Here is an 18587-nt window from a genome sequence, read left to right as displayed (position 1 = left end):
AAAAGCTTTACTTTGTTATTTTAAGGGAATCTAACTTGATTTTGAAAGATCAACAAACATTCTCACTCCGACCTCGGCCCTCCGCCCCAGTCGGATTAATTGCTGTTAAGTTAAACTATAGTGGCAACAGACTGTGTATCATGCCGACGTTACAGGACGCCTTTTTTCATTGGTGTCTGACGCCGCAGGTCACTGCTCAAGCACCAGATACTGTTGACTTCAGAGTGCGACTGGGCTCCAAATATATCAAGTACTTTTTACCAGGTACTTTGTTTTCACAGTACAAATAAAATCAAGTATAGTTAGCTTCCATAATTCAATTAGCTGTGACATAAATCTCTGTAAGGAAATGTTGACTTTGTGTTAACTTAACTTTCTGAAGTTCAATAAAGCTGTACAAACATTCCTGTTATTAAAACTTTGCTTAATTTGAATTTAAAACTGCATGTTAGAGTACATACACTACAAACTGATACATAAAATGTTTAAAATAGCTTTAACTCAAACTCTCTCTCTCTCTCCTGAATCAAGATGCAAATATGAATGCTGTTGAATTATCAACAAGCTGCTACAAAATGTAAAACTACCAGTTTAATTTAAATGTAATCCACTACACTGGTCATGGCACTGCATGGACAGAACGACACATGGACAGGTTTAGGCATGACATCAAGTTATGCAAGTGCATGGGTACCAGGAAGGCTTATTTTGGCCTCTGTGGGACAAAGCAGCCGCCCGCTAAGTCTGATCCTGTAAATATTTGTTCAGGGATATTGAACGATGTCGACGAGAGGAGGAAGAGTGGGTTTATTCAGAGCTAATACGTGCTGTCTCTGCTCAGGACTCTGTCCCTGACTGCACCACCATGTGTGGAGCTGTGACCTGAAAATAGGCTCTGAGCGACTGAAACAAGCCACTGTGTGATAATGTGAAAGGCGGGTCAGTCCCAGCTGCACAGTGTGTTTTGTACAGGCTCAGGTCCCGTCTGTACGCGCTGATACGGCCGATATTGACTGAAGGTGTGTGGATTCACTTTGACCTGACGAGGCCAAAAACAGAAACACAGGAGGACTGAATTACATGGTGTTTGAGGATTACTACATGGAAACCAATTATTTGTTAATTTAAAAAAAATGAAGAGGACGATTAACAACATACAGATTACTCACATGAAATAGCATGGTACATTATTGCAAACCATGGACATGTTACGTTTGTATGTCATAATGAAGCGGATATGTTTCTTTATGTTTCAACAACGCAGTGGTTAGCGTGCGGTTATGGTTAGGAAAGATCATGTTTTGGCTTGAAATACCTGGTTTAGGGGCGCTAACTCTGCAATGACTCACTGATTCATAATCAGTTTTGTTTGTTGGTCTTGAACCTTGAACAGTGGTCTGCAGCTCTGCAGGCGTCTCGGGTGACACGCCATCCCTTCAACCTACCTGTCCTCATATATGTACACTCACCAGCCACTTTATTAGGTACACCTTGCTGGTACCAGGTTGGACCCCCTTTTTAATTCTTGGTGTCACAGACTCAACAAGGAGCTGGAAACATTCCTCAGAGATGTTGGTCCATATTGACATGATGACATCACACAGTTGATCCATGATGAGAATCTCCCGTTCCAGCACATCCCAAAGGTGCTCTATTGGACTGAGATCTGGTGACTGTGGAGGCCATTGGAGTACAGTGAACTCATTGTCATGTTTGAGATGATGTGAGCTTTGTGACATGGTGCGTTATCCTGCTGGAAGTAGCCATCAGAAGATGGGTACACTGTGGTCATAAAGGGATGGACACGCTCAGCAACAATACTCAGGTAGGCTGTGGTGTTTAAACCATGCTCAGTTGGTACTAAGAAAATCTCCCCCACACCATTACACCACCAGCAGCAACAGCAGCAGCCTGAAGCGTTGATACAAGGCAGGATGGATCCATGCTTCCATGTTGTTTACACCAAATTCAAACCAGAGCCAAGAGGAGAGACAGCACATCAGGCCAGTCTGAGCTGCTCTGCACCGACTTCCTGTTACATTTGTTGATTTTAAGCTCCTCCTCCTGTGTTGCCATGTCGAACTACAAACATTATTAATCATAAATAAACAAGTTTCAACAATTAAACGTGATCAGGTTTTTTCCACTTTTCTGTTGGGATCAGCTGCAGACTGATTCGGCAGAGATGGCTGCCATCTTGTTTTTACATGGATTAGTGTATTGTGCTCTTACTGCCACAAGATGGCACAAAAAGCGTCCACAGACGAGGACGACAGGTCTGAGTTCAGTAAAATGAAGTATAAGGTGCAGTAAACCCAGAATGTGAGGTCCTCATATGAGGACACAGGGTCTCAGGAGGGTATATGTAGGTGCGTAAATATAGTGCAGGCTGTGTTGTTGCGCTGCGGCTCGTCTTAACTTTTCAATAGGTGCATGTTTATCACCTACTTTATTAAAAGTTGCAGCAGCATACAATTCAAATGTGTAGCAGAGGTTATTGTGTTGAAGATCAAGTGAAGAAGAATCAGGATAACATTTCTGGAATTTCTTTGCAAAGCTATACAGGACTTAGATGTGGGCAGGGCCGTGTCTGTGGTCACTGTGGTGCGTATAACTGGGCAATGCTCACTGATAGAGCTCCACCAGCAGAGTGTTTGTTTTGAGATGTTTTCATTGGACTCTCGTAACTATTAACAGCATGACCTGTGATGGTAGTGACTCACTCCTCCTCCTGCAGGGGGCAGTAGACACTCTGTAACTGTTAAAAACCTTAGAAGAAGGCTGAAGACATAGGTGAAGACAACTGAAACTACTGCGCATGCGCTGGGGTTCGGCTCGCCTGGCTCTGACGTCATCGTCCTCTCCTCTGAGTTCCTCCCGGTGTAGAGAACCCGGATGTGACTGGTGTTTCCAGCCATCGACCCAGCAGCAGGAAACGGATGGTGTTACTGGTAAAACACGGCGGAATATAACCACACAGGCACCGGGAGAGTTCACCGACCGTCTTACCGTCAGCTCAGAGGGGCCGGAAACACTCACGGTAATCACGGTAAGACACAGCGCGTCACTGTTTTGCTAGCTAACATGAGCTAGCTGTGTTTTTAAGCTAGCTGACGTTGGTGTGGTGATCTGGGCGGAGAGCAGGCAGAGCTGTGATGTTTCCTCTGATACACACACATCCTCTGTGTTCATGATGAATCACCGCTAATAATGTGGTGACGTGTGTGTGTGTGTGTGTGTGTGTGTGTGTGTGTGTGTGTGTGTGACAGGCAGCTGCGGGTTTATCCGACTGTCTGGGTGATTACTGAGGTCAGCATCATCAGCACTAAGCAGCAGGTCACATCATGAGGAGTAATCACATTACTATCATTACATTATCACAGGGTGTGGAGGAAGAAGCACTCACATCCTCTATTGCAGCAAAAGTACTAATACTACACTGTGGAAATACTCCATTCAGTACAAAGGTATATCAGCAAATTAAAAGTACTAATTGTGCAGTAAAAGTGCTGATACTACTGTGAGAGAATACTCCATTACATGTAAACAAATCCTGCATCCAAAACCATCCTAAACTACAAGTATATGTAAACAAAATGTACTTACAGCAAAAGTACCAATACCACACTGTGAAAATACTCCATTACAAGTCAAAATCCTGCACTCAGAGCCTTAAGTACAAATGTGTATTAGCAAAATGTACTTGAAGTAAAAGTATTGACCGAGCAGTAAAAGAACAAATACCACTGTGTGAAAATACTCCATTACAAGTACAAGTCATGCATCCAAAACCTTACTGAAGTACAAGTATGTATCAGCAAAATGTACTTAAAGTAAAAGTACTCATTGTTCCTATGCTGGTGTTTTTGGATTCATATTCCTGCTGCATCACTGTGTCATTTTCCTGCTCTAGATGTTTCAGGTTGAGCTCATTCTAACTCTGTTATATCCTGTTTTGTAGTTTAATCTACAGCAATGCATCATGGTCTATAAGATCATCATGTGTTTGTAGCTTGGCTGTCCCATGAGAAGCATGTAGCTGTAAAAAGTCACACAAACAGCCTGTTTTCAGCTTTGTGACGACGACTTTTCCAGCTGATTCCAGAGGGTTTTAAAGAGTTCATTCATCTCAACATGTTTATCACAGTCAACATCAGCACATCTGGAGATACATGGTTATCAATGGACAGGAAGTAACTGAAGATGTGAGACAAATGTAGTGCCGTAAAATGTGCAGTATTTACTTCTGAGATGTCGTGGAGGAGGAGGAAGAGGGAGCATAAAATGGAAATACTCAAAGTACAAGTGACTTAAATTTGTACCTGAGTAAATGTACTTTAATACATTTATTGGTAAGTTTACTTCAGTTCTGTACTTTAGTGCGTTACCGCGTCATGAAGTGTGCAGTTTAATGCACAGTCAGGTTCCATATCAGTGTGAATCAGATCTCCATATGTAGCCTCTGCTCTGTGGGTTGAGTTGATGAATGAAGGTTGTATCTGTAGGTGGCGTTAATATTATCTGACACACGTCTGAGCAAATTTGTGCATCAGTTGTAGAGTAATATTCTGATTCACATCTCTGCAGAGACTTGTAAGATAGAACTTTATATATCTCGAGTGCAATACAAAGTAGAAAAGAGTGCCAATGAAAATAAAAACAAGGTGCAAGCAGCAGTTCCTGGTTTTAAGTCAACATGAACCGTTTGAAGAGCTTTGACGGTTCACAACAAATAACAGGTTTTATGGCGATCATACCGCTCTGTCCAAATCTGCACCGCTCTTATTTAGCAACACTGTTCCTACCTATTGATCAGTTGCAGAAACATTTTGGAGACATGCCTCAGTAATGTAACTCAAAAAATCCTAATGAGTTTGGTGATGTTTGGATGAACTGTCAGTAGCCCTTTTTAGATAGGAATTGTGCAAATTTGCAGGAAAGCCCAATCAGTCTTCTTTCAGCATTGGCAGTATAAAAACAAAATCAGGGAGTGCAGCAAAATGCCGCCTACCTACTTTTGTTTATACAGAATGTGCCTTTTTCGGGGCAATGGGGGGCGTGAGCAAGTAACAAAACGTGTAGCTCAGCGTGTGACGTAAACAGTGACGTGGGAGGGAAGCCGCGGCTGGTCAGTCCTTCGGCGATTCTCTCGTAAGTCGGCCCGTCCTTCACCGTCCCCGTCATCTGACGGTTAATGGCCTCTTCGTTTGCGAGGACAAGGAGGGCGCGCAATTCCTTGTCTCCCCAGTTGCTCATCTTTACAGTGTCTGTCAGGTTTGTGTTTCCCTCTTGCTACTAGCTGCTCGCTAATTCTTGCTATCAGCTGTTTCCTGTTTATCCACCGCCAGTGGCTCAACGTGCAGCGTCATCAACAGCTCCTCCCACAAGTCATCAACAGCTCCTCCCACAGGTCATCAACAGCCCTCCTGTTGCGGAAAGCCGCCTCGTTCTGTTTAAACCAAAAGGGTTCCACCAATATGTCTACCCTACGAGGCGGGAAATTCGGCACCTCGGATCAACTCGCCAATCCGGCTCTGTGTCTAAACGCTCGCAGCTTGCCGGCAAAGCGGCCCAACATTCGTGGAAAATCTGGCAGTGTAAAAGAGGCTATTGATTTATGGCTAAATTTTGCGCAAGGTCAGAGCACATGTGTGGAACTGGTGGCACCCCCTATTGACCGTTTAACTAAAACAAAATAATTAAACATGTGCTTCAAATTTATGAATGAACATCCTGTGAGTTTTGTAATGATTAGACAAACACGGTCTGATTTATAGTCTGATTTGTGTTATGCCACACCCATTTTTTGCCTTGGTGGCACCCCTTAGTGGTCGATTTGAATTAAACTTTCAGGATATGTTTGAGGTACTTATGTGGACATTTCCTGCAAGTTTGGTGATAATTGGCTCAACAGTTATGAAGTAAGGTCTGTTTATGTGCTGAGCCACGCCCCCTTAGCATTCATCAGTTAATATGATTAAAACACAGTGAGATATCAACAAGCTTCTGATGTCTTTTGATAAGCTTGGTTTAGTGATGATCCACAGAAACGTTGGTACAAATGAGACTTAAGGTTCACGAGGTAATGTTAATTGTTTTTTTCCAAAACAGTCAAAATGGTGGAATAGTGGTTTTTAGGCGTTTTTGTAGAGCACATTGAACTGGACTTGTGTGTTAAATTTAATTTAATTATAGTGTCCCCTTCTGGTCGATTGGGGTCATGTTTCTTGAGCAGCATTTACACAACAACTTCCACCAGATACTGGAGAAATGTTCATGTTTATTAATAGGGTTAGCAGTATGGGTTATAAATATACGTTCATGATGTTGCTGGTCTGTAAGTGTGCGGCGTTCCTTTCTCAGTAACGAGTGGTCACAGTAGAATATGAGCAGCTTCTCTGGGTCACTGATTTCAGACCAGTGTGAGTCTCAACAGCACATATTTAAAGACATTTGTTTCCCCTGTGAATGACACAAAAGAGCCTTTCAGCTCCTGTTGGAGAGTCCCGTGTCTTTAATAACAGCACTAATTATTATTATCATGTAGAGCAGCAGTAATTGGATGAAGAATAGCTGTTTGTCTCATCATCATCATCATCATCATCATCACTGCAGTGAGCCAGTTTCAGAAACAGTATTTTTTATTGTGGTGTGGTGATATGATTTAAACCAGTGGATCCCAGAGTTGGTATTTAATTTGTCATGTGCTCATGGTTCATGTCTTTCTGTAGATATGTTTATGAATACTCAACATTATTACTGATGTTTTTTCTTCAGTGCACCTCACATTTGATTTATAAGAAATATATTTTTAATATATAATTCAGTCCAGCTCACCTGCAGCTACATCACTCTCATATTTTACCTGTAACACTCACGTTTTAATGACTTGTTCATCGTCTGTGATGTGAAAACTTGGCACAGTCGGTAAAATAAAATGTGTGTGTGTCCTGCTCCTGGTTCATAAAGTGTATAAAATCCTGTCTCCTGATTGGCTGCTGTCAGCGGGAGAGTCAGTAACAAAGTAGCTGGTGAGCTCCTGAAAGACGAGCATCCAAAGTCGTCAAAATCCGGCGCTTGGGCAGTGACTTACGGCGTCAAGTCCAACGAAAAAAGGCGTCCATTAATGTCGACATGATACGCGGCCGGTAGCCATTATAGTTTAACAGTGCCTGATGGATGTGGAAAGTCGATGACCAAACGTGGACATGTGTTGAGGTCGGAGCTTGAGAATAAGTTGAAAAGACATAATTTTAGTTTTGGTAGAAGCAGTTTCAGATCCAAAAGGCTGTGTTGTAGAGTGTTAACGTCGGTTTCTACTTAAGTATTTGAACCTATCACAGATATTTTAAACTTAAGAATTTATATAATATTTAATATAAACTTAAAAAAGCAACGGTCCCAAAACTGATCCTTGTGGGACACCCTTCTTCACAATGACTTTGTCGGACATGACAATGACATTTTCAACAGTCTGTGAACGATCAGTCAGATTACTGTGGAACCACTTTGTCGCTTTGCATCCAGCACCAGCACTCAGTGAGCTGTTCAGTAGTTGGTAGTCCACAGCACAAAAAAGTTTTTTGTTTATTACAACATTTTATATTTATGACTTCTGAATCACCAGTGAAGATACTCGAATCTGATGGCAGAGTCGAGTCTAATTTTCCTCTCTGGGTACTTACCTGTCAGTCTGTGTGTTTCCTCTTCCTGGTTCATCAGTGTGAACATGATCTGGACCAGATGAACTGGTGTGACGGAGCCCTGAAGTGTGTTGAACTGGAGTTTCATGTCTTTCAGGTTTCTGCGGGGCTGCTGAGCGGAGTGCAGCGGGATGAGCGGAGCTGCTCTGGGCATCGAGATTGTGGTGGTGTTTTTCCTGGCGCTGTTCCTGCTGCACCGATATGGAGACTTCAAGAAGCAGCAGCGCATGGTGCTGTTCGGCACGCTGCTGGCCTGGTACCTGTGCTTCCTCATCGTCTTCATATTACCTCTGGACGTCAGCACGGTCAGTATGAACGGAGACGTCACACTTCTGTCCCTCAGATTCATGAGACTGTACTAAAACCTTTGTTGTGTCTTTACAGACCATCTACAAGCAGTGTAAGATAGACCATGAGGAACACGCCGCTGTCCCCACCGCCAGCCTGTTACCATCCAATCACACCACAGCTAACACATCTGTTACACCCACCAAGAGGTCAGTGTTAACCATGTGTCTCATTAAATTATTTCTGCATCTTCATGTCCCAACGGACACAATGTACAGATTTTTGTTTCAGTTTGAAATCATCCCAAACTGTGGACACTTTCTGTTGTTTCCTGCGGTCTGTCTCCTCTCTTTGAATGTGAATGTGTGGTAAACCCTGATCACCGCTCATACCCTGTCCTCCTTCTTCTCTCTGACAGCGTCCCGAAGCCGTGCTACAAGCCATGGAGCTACATCCCTGACGGCATCATGCCTGTGTTCTGGAGGGTGGTGTACTGGACGTCTCAGTGTCTCACATGGTCCGTATGATCAACACATGATGTGGTTTGTTGTACTGAAGTCACTACCGTGCTGATGTGTGTCTGTGTTTCCAGGCTGCTGCTGCCCTTCATGCAGTCCTACGCCCGCTCTGGAGGCTTCTCCATCACCGGGAAAATAAAAACCGCCCTGATAGAGAACGCCATTTATTACGGGACCTATCTGCTCATCTTCGGCTCTCTGCTCATATACGTGGCTGTGCACCCTCAGTGGCATCTGTCCTGGTGAGTGGACGCAGAGGAAGGAGCTGCTGTTACTGTTTCATGGCATCAGTCCTGTTTCTGGTCTTTTTGGTGTCCCAGTCTCGCAGAAATCCACTGGTGTCCTGAGGGGACCAAAATTATGAGACCACATAATTTGATATTTTACTTTATAAGACATTAGCGGTGGGAATAGCTAGGCACATAACGATTCGATTTAGGTGCACAAACTGACCATAGAATGATAATTTTTTTATTTCTATACATGAGTTATTTTTTTCTCACTTTGTGACTTAGGGGTCACAGGGGGCTGGAGCCTATCCCAGCTGACACTGGGTGAGAGGCAGGGTTCACCCTGGACAGGTCACCAGGCTGACACATAGAGACAAACAACCATTCACGCGTATGGACAATTTAGAGTCACCAATTAATCTCTATGCTCTGTGGAAACTAACTGATAGCTGCTGACTTCACATCTTTTGCTCAGTATTATTAAAATAAATCTCTTCATGCCGTTTCCGTTAACTTTTTTCTTGTCCCAAGGTTCCAGAAAAAAGTCAGCCTCTAATGTCAACAACAGGTTGATACCTGCCACAGATGGTTTAGGAGACAGGAAACTGTCTGTGTGTCCTCATGTGGTTCTGTCCTCCGTGTGCTTCAGGTACGAGCTGCAGACCATCGGCATCACAGCGGCTAACACCTGGGGCCTGTTCCTGCTGGTGCTGCTGCTCGGTTATGGTCTAGTGGAGATCCCTCGCTCCTACTGGAACGCTTCACGACACGGACACTTGCTCATCAAGACCTACTTCAAGGCCTCCAAGCTGATGACAGAGAAGGCGGACGCAGAGGAGAACCTGGAGGACATCATGGAGGTGGGCGTCAGGTGGTGGACGTCACTGTCATGCGTGATGTTTGGCTCATTTCAGTGTTTTTACTGTGATGTCTGGTTTTCTGCAGGAGGTGAGAAAAGTCAGTGAATCCATCAAGTATAACCATCCGCTGAGGAAGTACATCGACACAATCCTCAGAAAGGTACGTGGAATACAACGTTAACAGCACCCAGTGTTGTGATTGATAGATCAGATATATTGATCTGACGTGATGTGTTCCCTCAGTGTCCGGTGGATTACCAAGAGAAGATGGGCAGGAACATGGACGACTATGAGGACTTTGACGACAAACAAAACACCTATCCCAGTGAGAAGAGTCTGGTGAAGCTTCATAAACAGGTATGAGAGGAAGAAAGGTACAGAGAGGCTTACAACAGCTGGAAACGTGGGCATGTAGCTACTTCCATGTTTCAGATGATACGTCATGTTTGTAGTCGACCAATGAAGATGAGTTTACATATCACCTTGGGTTCGTCCTTCACCTTCTCAAAATGATCCCACACTTTGGATTTCCTGCCCGACATGTTATTAACTAGCCTGTGGAATAACTGCAGGTACCAGCCCTGGAAATTAACCTGACTCCTGTCTGACTGCTGAGCGTGGACACTTCCTGTGTCTGTCCTTTCAAAGTAAAGTCACACATGGTCCAGTCATATAGGTTTGGATTTATTTTTAAGAGGAGCAGCTCCTGATAGAGTTTCACATTTCTTTTTTTTTTCTGTGACTAAGCGACCAATGAAATCTTGCCGACTAATGACCTTTCTGGTCGACTAACATTTGGTGGACCACTGCGAGCAGCCCTACTTGATACCATGTAGCTAATCTTTTTAAAGAAGAGTTTGAAGATATAAATGACAGTTGTCAGAGCATAAAACCAGTGACCTGTTGATTTTAATGAATCAGCACTTGATTATCTAAAATTCGTATAGCCGTCAGTGCTGAAAAAAAAGCTTAAATCAAAACTTTAATTCAGTTGTGACCTTAAAAATCCAATCACATCTTGGACTTGGAGAACTGTAATGTCCCTTATAAGTGTGAAAATTTCCTTAAATGGGTGAATGATGAATGAAAATAGTAGAGGACCTAAAACGGAGCCTTGTGGCACACCACAGGTGAGGTGGGCAGTAGAAGGATAAAGAACGTTCTGTGGTTGAAAAAGGACTTTAATGGCAGTATCGAACATGCCTTCCGTCTTGAGATTAATGACTATGCTGTGGTCAACTGTATCAAAGGCAGAACTAAGTTGCAGTAAAACCATGTCACCAGAATCAGCGTTTTATTTGCCATGATTCAATCTAAATCCAGATTAAAATAGTCCTAAAATGTCATTTTAAGAATGTTGTAAAAGTTCATCACAGTTGAGTTTTCCAGGTGTACCATCTATGTGATTCTGTATCCAGGTGATCTATGCGGTCCAGAGACACAACAGGACTCGTGTCCAGTGGCAGATCCTCCTGAAGCAGGCCATCCACCTGGAGGACATAGCCAAGAACGAGACCAGTTCAACCCACCAGTTCGTCCACAGCTTCCCGTCCTCTGAGCCAGCCGGCTGGTTCAGCAGATACGTGTACACGCCGACTGTAGGTGGGTTTGAGTCCCTGTTAGGTGGTCTGTCGTTTCAACAGAACATTTTGTACTTTCCATTTGATAAGTTACAGCCCACAACTATGAACCAGAAACTCAAAGAAGATGTGGCAAAGGTTTCATTTTTGACCACTTGTCAAGCTATGGGGAAATGTTTTTGAGAGTGTGTCCCAGTTTCCTTTCATTCTCACTATTTTTTTACAAAGTGTTCCCTTCTGAAATGTGGTGGTACGTGTCGTGGTACGTACCTCGAATTTGTAGCTAAGTGCAGTGTATGAGTAAATGTACTTAGTTACATTTCACAGATGTAAGTACACACATTACTGCCCACATGAAACAGTGATAACATAGTGTAGTGAAGCTCTGCCTCAGTGCCTCTGAGCCCTGCAGTCATGTCCTGTGTGTTTGTACAGAGTGGTACTGGGAGTGTCTCCTGAAGCGCTGGTTCTATCGGCTGCTGTCAGTGGTCCTGACCCTGTTCAGTGTGGCCGTGGTCTGGTCTGAGTGCACCTTCTTCAGCACCCGGCCCGTCCTGTCTCTGTTCGCTGTGTTCATCCAGCTGGCTGAGAGAGACTACAACTACCTGTACATCGAGGTGAGACACACACACACACACACACACACACACACACACACACACAGGTCAGCTCATAGTGCAGCTAAGGTCACTGTATGGGACACAACGCAGGGGAGTTGTTGAACAGATTGGATGTCAACACACTGATGAAGAAAACTGAATCACAATCAAATTATAGTTCAAATATAAAACTTAATTTGAAAGTTTGTGAAGTTCTGAATTCGTGTATGTATCACTGACAGCTCTGCTCACTCAGTGTCTGTAATACTGACACATGTGATCACACATTCAGAGCAGAAGTCCAGCTGAGACATGGCCTCATTATCTGACTGACTTGTGACAATGCCTCTTGTCTCCACCAGATGGCGTGCTTCATCACAATCTTCTTCCTGTGCACCTGCGTTTACTCCACCGTGTTCCGCATCCGGGTTTTCAACTACTACTACCTGGCCTCCCATCACCAGACTGACGCCTATAGCCTCCAGTTCAGCGGCATGTAAGTGACAGGATACGTGCATCACAAAACAATGAAAAATAGTAATTAAGTAAAAATGAAACACCTTTCAATAGCAGAGAATCAAAAAATGAAACTTTTTAAACAACTAAATCGAGAGGTACAGAACATTTATAGGCGGACTAAAGTGATACCTTTTCTACACCTGTAGAAACATCACCTGTTCCATGCAAATCAACCTTTAATGTCAGTATTAAACGACAATTTTGATCCAGTGTGTCAGCATCTTAATGAACTCCAGTGACCATTACTCATTCATTTTGGATTTTCCAGAGTATGATTCAGGTTTTTGAAAACTTTTTTTTTTAACATGTGTGACAAGACCCGTGGTTACACTTGTCTTCTCAATGCAACTTTTGTCATCCGATCCTGCCAGGGCGCATTAGCTGTCAAGTCTGTACGCCCTGACTTCGGATCTTGCTCACATTTTGATGCAATCAGCCAGACCACCTGCCATCTGCTATCTCCTACATTTGTACTTTATATTCAGAAACACACATTTTATATGTGCTGTTCACGGACAAGGACCAGGTAATACATGCAGTCACTATCTGATGTGGCGGGTGGCATTGAAGTGTCAGGTGTGGACACAGCTGAGTCTTGATCTGACACATCCGATCTTTAAAGACACTGAAAAGACAAGTCCAACCATGACCACATTCATAATCCCAGAAGCAGGTTTTTATTGTGTGATGTGAGTCCCTCTGGAGCTCAGTCTGACGCTGTAGCCTCTGAAGTTGGAAAAGCTTCAAAACGCTTCTCAGGGCTCGGTCATATTAATCCTGGACGACTCTAAAATGTCTCTTCTTAAAGAAATCTCACTGAATGTGACCTGCATCTCATAAACGACGGCCTCGTAGAATCGATTTAAATTATATTTTTCTTTTTCTTTGTGGCGGTGTGCTTTTGTGGGATGGGATACGAGAACTTGAAGCTTTGAAATGATATGTGAACGTTTGAAAACACAATAAAAACATATGAATATAAGTTCAGGACAGATCTACTCAGCATCATGGACATCCTGCTGCTTCAGAGAGGAGCGCAAAAAGAGCGGGAATGACAGATGATGTGTGATTAATAAACAGACTTCCATGAAGGGTTACGGTTGAGAAATGATATTTGATGCAAACTCTTTACTGTGCAGGTTGTTCTGTCGTCTGACGCCTCCTCTGTGTCTCAACTTCCTGGGTCTGATCCACATGGACTCGGCCATCTCCCACCAGCAGAAGGAACAGACTGCGTACACCTCCGTAAGTCACCAGTAAAATTCTATGATTCTTGATATCCAATTGGGAGCCAGAATAGAAGGAGTCATGGTACCTACATCACTGGAGAAAAGTGGGTCACGTTTTCAGAATGTTAGCATCGACTTGGTACCGTCTGTGACACACACTGCACAGGATCAACTGTCTGACTGCAGTTTGTGTTTCAGATCATGGGATCGATGCGTGTCCTCTCTTTCATCGCTAACGGCTTCTACATCTACTACCCCATGCTGATAGTGATCCTCTGTATCGCCACCTACTTCAGGTCAGTTTGAACACTCTCAATACTTGTAGGTTTTTCCCTCATTAGCAGATTCACGGCTCTGTGTTCATGCAGTAACCAGCACTCTGACTGTTTGATTTTTATTCTGAAATATGTCTGTGAGGTATTTTGTGCTCAGATGTGAGGAGAGAACAGCTGCAACGATCAGTCAACTTTCAAACTCTTTATATATCATGATGCAACAGTTAGCGTGGAGCAGTTGTTGTTCTCAGGGCTCCAATTATTCTGCTATAATATGTATGAAAGGAAAACATGCAGGTAAAGCTGATGTGTTTATCGATGGTTTATTGGATAAAGACAGATACAGCAGACATAATCAAACTGAAACAGCTCCTGATACAAAGAGGAAAAATATGTTTCTGATTTTGGGGTGAACTGTCCCTTTAAGACCTGCTGTGATGAGTTATCATGAGTGAATAACCTGTTTCCTCAGTTTGGGGACTCGCTGCCTGAACCTTCTGGGCTTCCAGCAGTTTGTTGGTGACAGCGAAATGACGTCGGACCTGATCGACGAGGGCAAGGAGCTGATTCGCCGCGGTAATGACACTCACTGTCACACGGCACAGCAGCATGTGGCGTGGTCAGTGGTGACGGCTAAACTCTGAATATGTTTGTTCTTACAGAGAAAAGGAAGCGGCAAAGGATTGAAGACGGCGAGAACAGACGGAGGGTGAGTAAGGATCCAGCACAGACCTCCTCTGAAGCTCCAGCAGACTTTTATTTAAATAAATCAACGTGTTTGGAAAGTTTTTATCTTTGTGCAGATCTTCCAAAGGTTGTTTAAAACCTAAACAAAAACTTCAGCCATGTAAATCATCTAAAACTGACACACAAACTGCAAACAGAATGTCACAAAATACGTCCCATAATAATTATTTAGCTCATTCAGAAGTTATTTTTTATTTTATTGATTCACAGCATGTGCCAAGTCTTTATTTATGATATGCACATTAACAGTGGAGCAGTCGTTGGCAATGAAGTTTGTACATCTCAAAAAACCTTCAACAATTATTTTTTTCATCATCACAACCAAGTAATATTTACAGTACAGTAATATTTAATAAATTAATTCAAAATCCAATAATAATAAACTATAAACAAAAACGACAGTTGGTGACAGAATATCTAAGTGAAGGTATAAAGAACAGAGACCAGTAAGAGTCGTAAAAATGAGAGCATTAAAAAATAAAAATAAAATAATAAGAAGAATGATTTAAATTAAAATTAAAGTAAAATGTGTGTAGGTTGCTATTTTGTCCTGTAGGGGTCACCATACTGTCATGGGTGTCTGTTAATATAGGAACCATTCATAGACAAACAAGTGTTGTTAGAGGTGCAGTCAGACACACCTGAATCATCACTGCTGCAGACAAATTCTTTTAGAAGTCACATGATGAGTTAAAGGGACGATCACCTGTGTGCAGCTGGTGTGTTTCAGGTCAGCGTCAACATGTGTGTGTGTGTGTGTGTGTGTGTGTGTGTGTGTTGTAGGAGTGGAAGGAGCGTTATGGAAACCAGAGAGAAGACTACACAGCGAGGAACAGGAGCAGTCATGAGATGAAGGAGACCAGTTACTCCGACACCGTGACGCCCAGCAACAACAGGCGTAAGTCTGACGTCATCAGGAAGCTCAACAAGAGCTGTTTAAAGTTCTAAAGTCTTAATCGAGTCTTGTTTTGTTGCGTAGAGAAATGACACAATGCTAATGACGTGTTGTCTGTTGAACAGAGGCGAAATATTCTCGCTCTGGGAATCGCTCAGAGAGAGACTGTATCGAGCTGCTGCAGGACGCCGAACCTTTAGACTTCAACGCCGAGTCTCTGACGGACGATCCTCTGGACGCAGAGTCTGGCAGGTAAACACCACCTCCAAAAATATTCACTGTTGTCACATTGACCTTTTATTGTGACCATCACAAGACACAGGGTTGTTGTCACTCGCTGTATTTCCTCATCAGCGGTGACACAGATGGAAGTCTGCACCTGGTTTATCATCCACAGAACGAGGCTGCACGCCCACATTTTCACAACAAAATAGAACAGGCTGCAGTGAGAGTCTCTCTCCATGGGATATTTCAAAATAGCAGCTTTGTGCATTTAGTCCTTCTCAGGCAAGCTCAGGGGTAAAAGTACCCTGAAATATCCTGATATTATTTTAGGGCCATGTCGCCAACCTCTACTGTGGCTCAAGGACTTTCTAACAAACAAACCCCAGCGGTCCGTGGGCCACCACACCTCCTCCACCATTATCCTCAACTCTGGTGTCCCCCAAGGCTGCGTCCTCAGCCCACTTCATTACCCTCTTTTCACCAGTGACTGCAGTCCCACCCACAACTGAGCACCTTCAGTTTGTAGACGACACGACCAGAGTGGGTTTGATATCAAATGACAACGGAAAACCTTATTTAGTCGATGTCCCCAGAGAGTTGGAGTCCGGTCCTTCTGACTCCCTCAGCTTCCATTTAAAAAGGTGTGTCTGCAGGCGTGATGTTGGCAACAGTGTTCTCTGTGTGACTTGTATGTTTTCAGTTGTGCATTTTGTATTTTTCAGACACGCGGGAGGACGATATCTGTCCATGTCGTCGTCTCGGAGCCGAATATTCGACGACGTCTGAAGGGGAGCTGTTAACCGAACGTCGCCGTCAACAGGAAGTGAATGTACAACATGACCTCCATCTCACAGCTCAGTGGCTGTCTCATCTTCCAGGATGCATGGTAAATAAACACAGGTCACGTGTTGTCAGTGACGTCATCTGGAAATGTCTTTGTGTCAGGTTTCACGTCCGGCTTGTCTGCAGGTAAATGAAGGCACTTTTGAAGGAATATTAATGATGTAACAGTTCCATAAACCCTCTGATATGAATGCACACTGACTGATAACACTCTCCTGAGTTTACTGTGTGAGCTGCATGTCACGACCAGGAGTCTGAGCATGAGCGTGCAGCAGCTGCATGTCGACACGTCACTTTAATGAAAGGTTCAGTGAAGGTCCACCAAGTCACCGACTTTATTTATGTTTGTTATTCTTTAAATGTTTATGTTGTAGATTTATTTATCTGTACATCATGATAGAAACAGTCATTGATTAACCTGAGTTATACCTGAGTTATATCGATAGCTGCGTCTGATGAGCTGCTGGTTTATTTATAATAATAATAATCTTCATGTCATCTGAAGGTCTCAACTCATTTAATTCTAATCATGTGTGAAGCAGCTCCAACATGATGGCTAATAAAGTCTATGCTCTAATAATCTAAATCTCAAAATCAACTGAATTTAATCACAATTTATACTTTAAAAAAATCTTGTATTTTACTTTGAAAACCATCTGTCAAAATTTATGTGGTTTGAGTTTTCATATGTGTATGTACGTGTGTATATATATATATATATATATATATATACATAAACAAGATCTCCAGTTAAATTACTCTTAAGATTTTAATCAGAATTTGACACGTTGAATACAAACAACGTAATTATTTTTATTTGTGAACTCTATTAAATATTAACCACAGAGTGTAAATTCAGACAGATGGCTTTCAAAGTAAAATACATTAAGTTATATTTAAGTTTCAATATAAAGTATGTAGAAAGATTATAGTTTAACAACTATCAGCTGCCTCTTAGATTAAAATAGTTTGGTCATTGTTTGCCTCTAATTTAATTTGATTTCCTTTGTGTTTGAAAGTGATGTGATTATTATTTGTCTCATGTGCAGCTGTTGAGTCCTCAACGGTTTTTATTTCTCTGTTTTCTGTTCGAATGGTTCCAGATGTGCCATTTTTAAACCCTGTCACCTTGAAAATGTTTCTGTCACCCCTCCATGAACTGTAAATATAAAACAAGACCAAGAGAAGTGACCTTTAAAGGACCATACCTGTGTTTTAGTTCAACTTTACATCACTGCTGAACTTTGTTTTAAAGCCGTAGAGTTTAAAAATGTCTTTGACCTTAAAGGAACGGTTCAACATTTAAATATATCTTCTTCTCATAGAGTCCGATGTTCAACTTGTCTCTACAGTAAATATGAAGCTACAGCAGCTGTTAGCCTAGCTTAGCATAAAGACTGGAAACAGATGGAAACAGTTAGCCTGGCTCTGTCCAAACGTACAGCCAGGAGCTGGTGGGTGGCCATGTGAGCACTGAGGTGTGCCTTTGAAAACCAGTCAGCACGTTTGAATCGTAGTAAATATGTTGAACTACATCAAAACACAGGTCTGGCCCTTTAAATGTGTTTAGCATGTAGCGAGGTTAGCTCTGGTGCAGATGAAGAGATCCTGCTGGCAGGTTCAGCTGAGCTTCAGCTCCTTTAAATAAACTTCATGACCTGAGAACAGTGAGTGTATGTGTACATATGTATGATATCTTTTTGTATTATATGGGCTAATTAATGATCCACAGACGGCGTTAAAGTGACTTTGTATTTATTGTGTTCCTGCAGCCTGGTAACTCTTCCTCACACTGTATGTTTCCTGATCTCAGTCATGTCTGATGGGACTGCTGATTCTGCTGATCAACTATTTTATGTTCTCAGTATATTTATTGATCTCAGCACAGAGTAGATATAACTTGTTGATCTTTGTTGTAGTGAATTATTAGGACAAAACAAGGTGGTGTGTTGCCAGTGTTGTGTCAATAAAAATGATGATAGTGTTACAGACTGTGTGGTCCTCTTTATTATCAGAAGTACTGTAAATGTGAGTCTCTCACAGGCACTGCCTGGCCATCAGCAAGTTTGGTGATTT

At 42.7% G+C, this 18587-nt stretch overlaps 1 protein-coding gene across 1 annotated transcript; it reads left to right on the top strand.

Moving 5' to 3' along the window:
• The first annotated feature begins 2888 nt into the window (after window positions 1-2888).
• LOC125906056 (G-protein coupled receptor-associated protein LMBRD2B) lies at window positions 2889-18498 on the top strand. The gene is made up of 18 exons (XM_049604458.1): window positions 2889-3049; window positions 7801-8008; window positions 8088-8200; window positions 8410-8508; window positions 8584-8751; window positions 9389-9599; window positions 9685-9759; window positions 9843-9956; window positions 11018-11201; window positions 11615-11796; window positions 12141-12274; window positions 13437-13542; window positions 13725-13822; window positions 14274-14377; window positions 14464-14510; window positions 15332-15446; window positions 15569-15695; window positions 16391-18498. The coding sequence occupies exons 2-18, from the start codon at window positions 7835-7837 to the stop codon at window positions 16452-16454; spliced, it is 2115 nt and encodes a 704-aa protein (XP_049460415.1). The 5' UTR covers window positions 2889-3049; window positions 7801-7834; the 3' UTR covers window positions 16455-18498.
• The last annotated feature ends 89 nt before the right edge of the window (window positions 18499-18587 follow it).

The sequence above is a fragment of the Epinephelus fuscoguttatus genome, linkage group LG18 (assembly GCF_011397635.1).
Source record: "Epinephelus fuscoguttatus linkage group LG18, E.fuscoguttatus.final_Chr_v1".
In the NCBI taxonomy this organism is placed as follows: Eukaryota; Metazoa; Chordata; class Actinopteri; order Perciformes; family Serranidae; genus Epinephelus; species Epinephelus fuscoguttatus.
The sequence above is the reverse complement of the archived record's forward strand: the minus strand, read 5'-3'. Positions and strand labels throughout refer to the sequence as shown.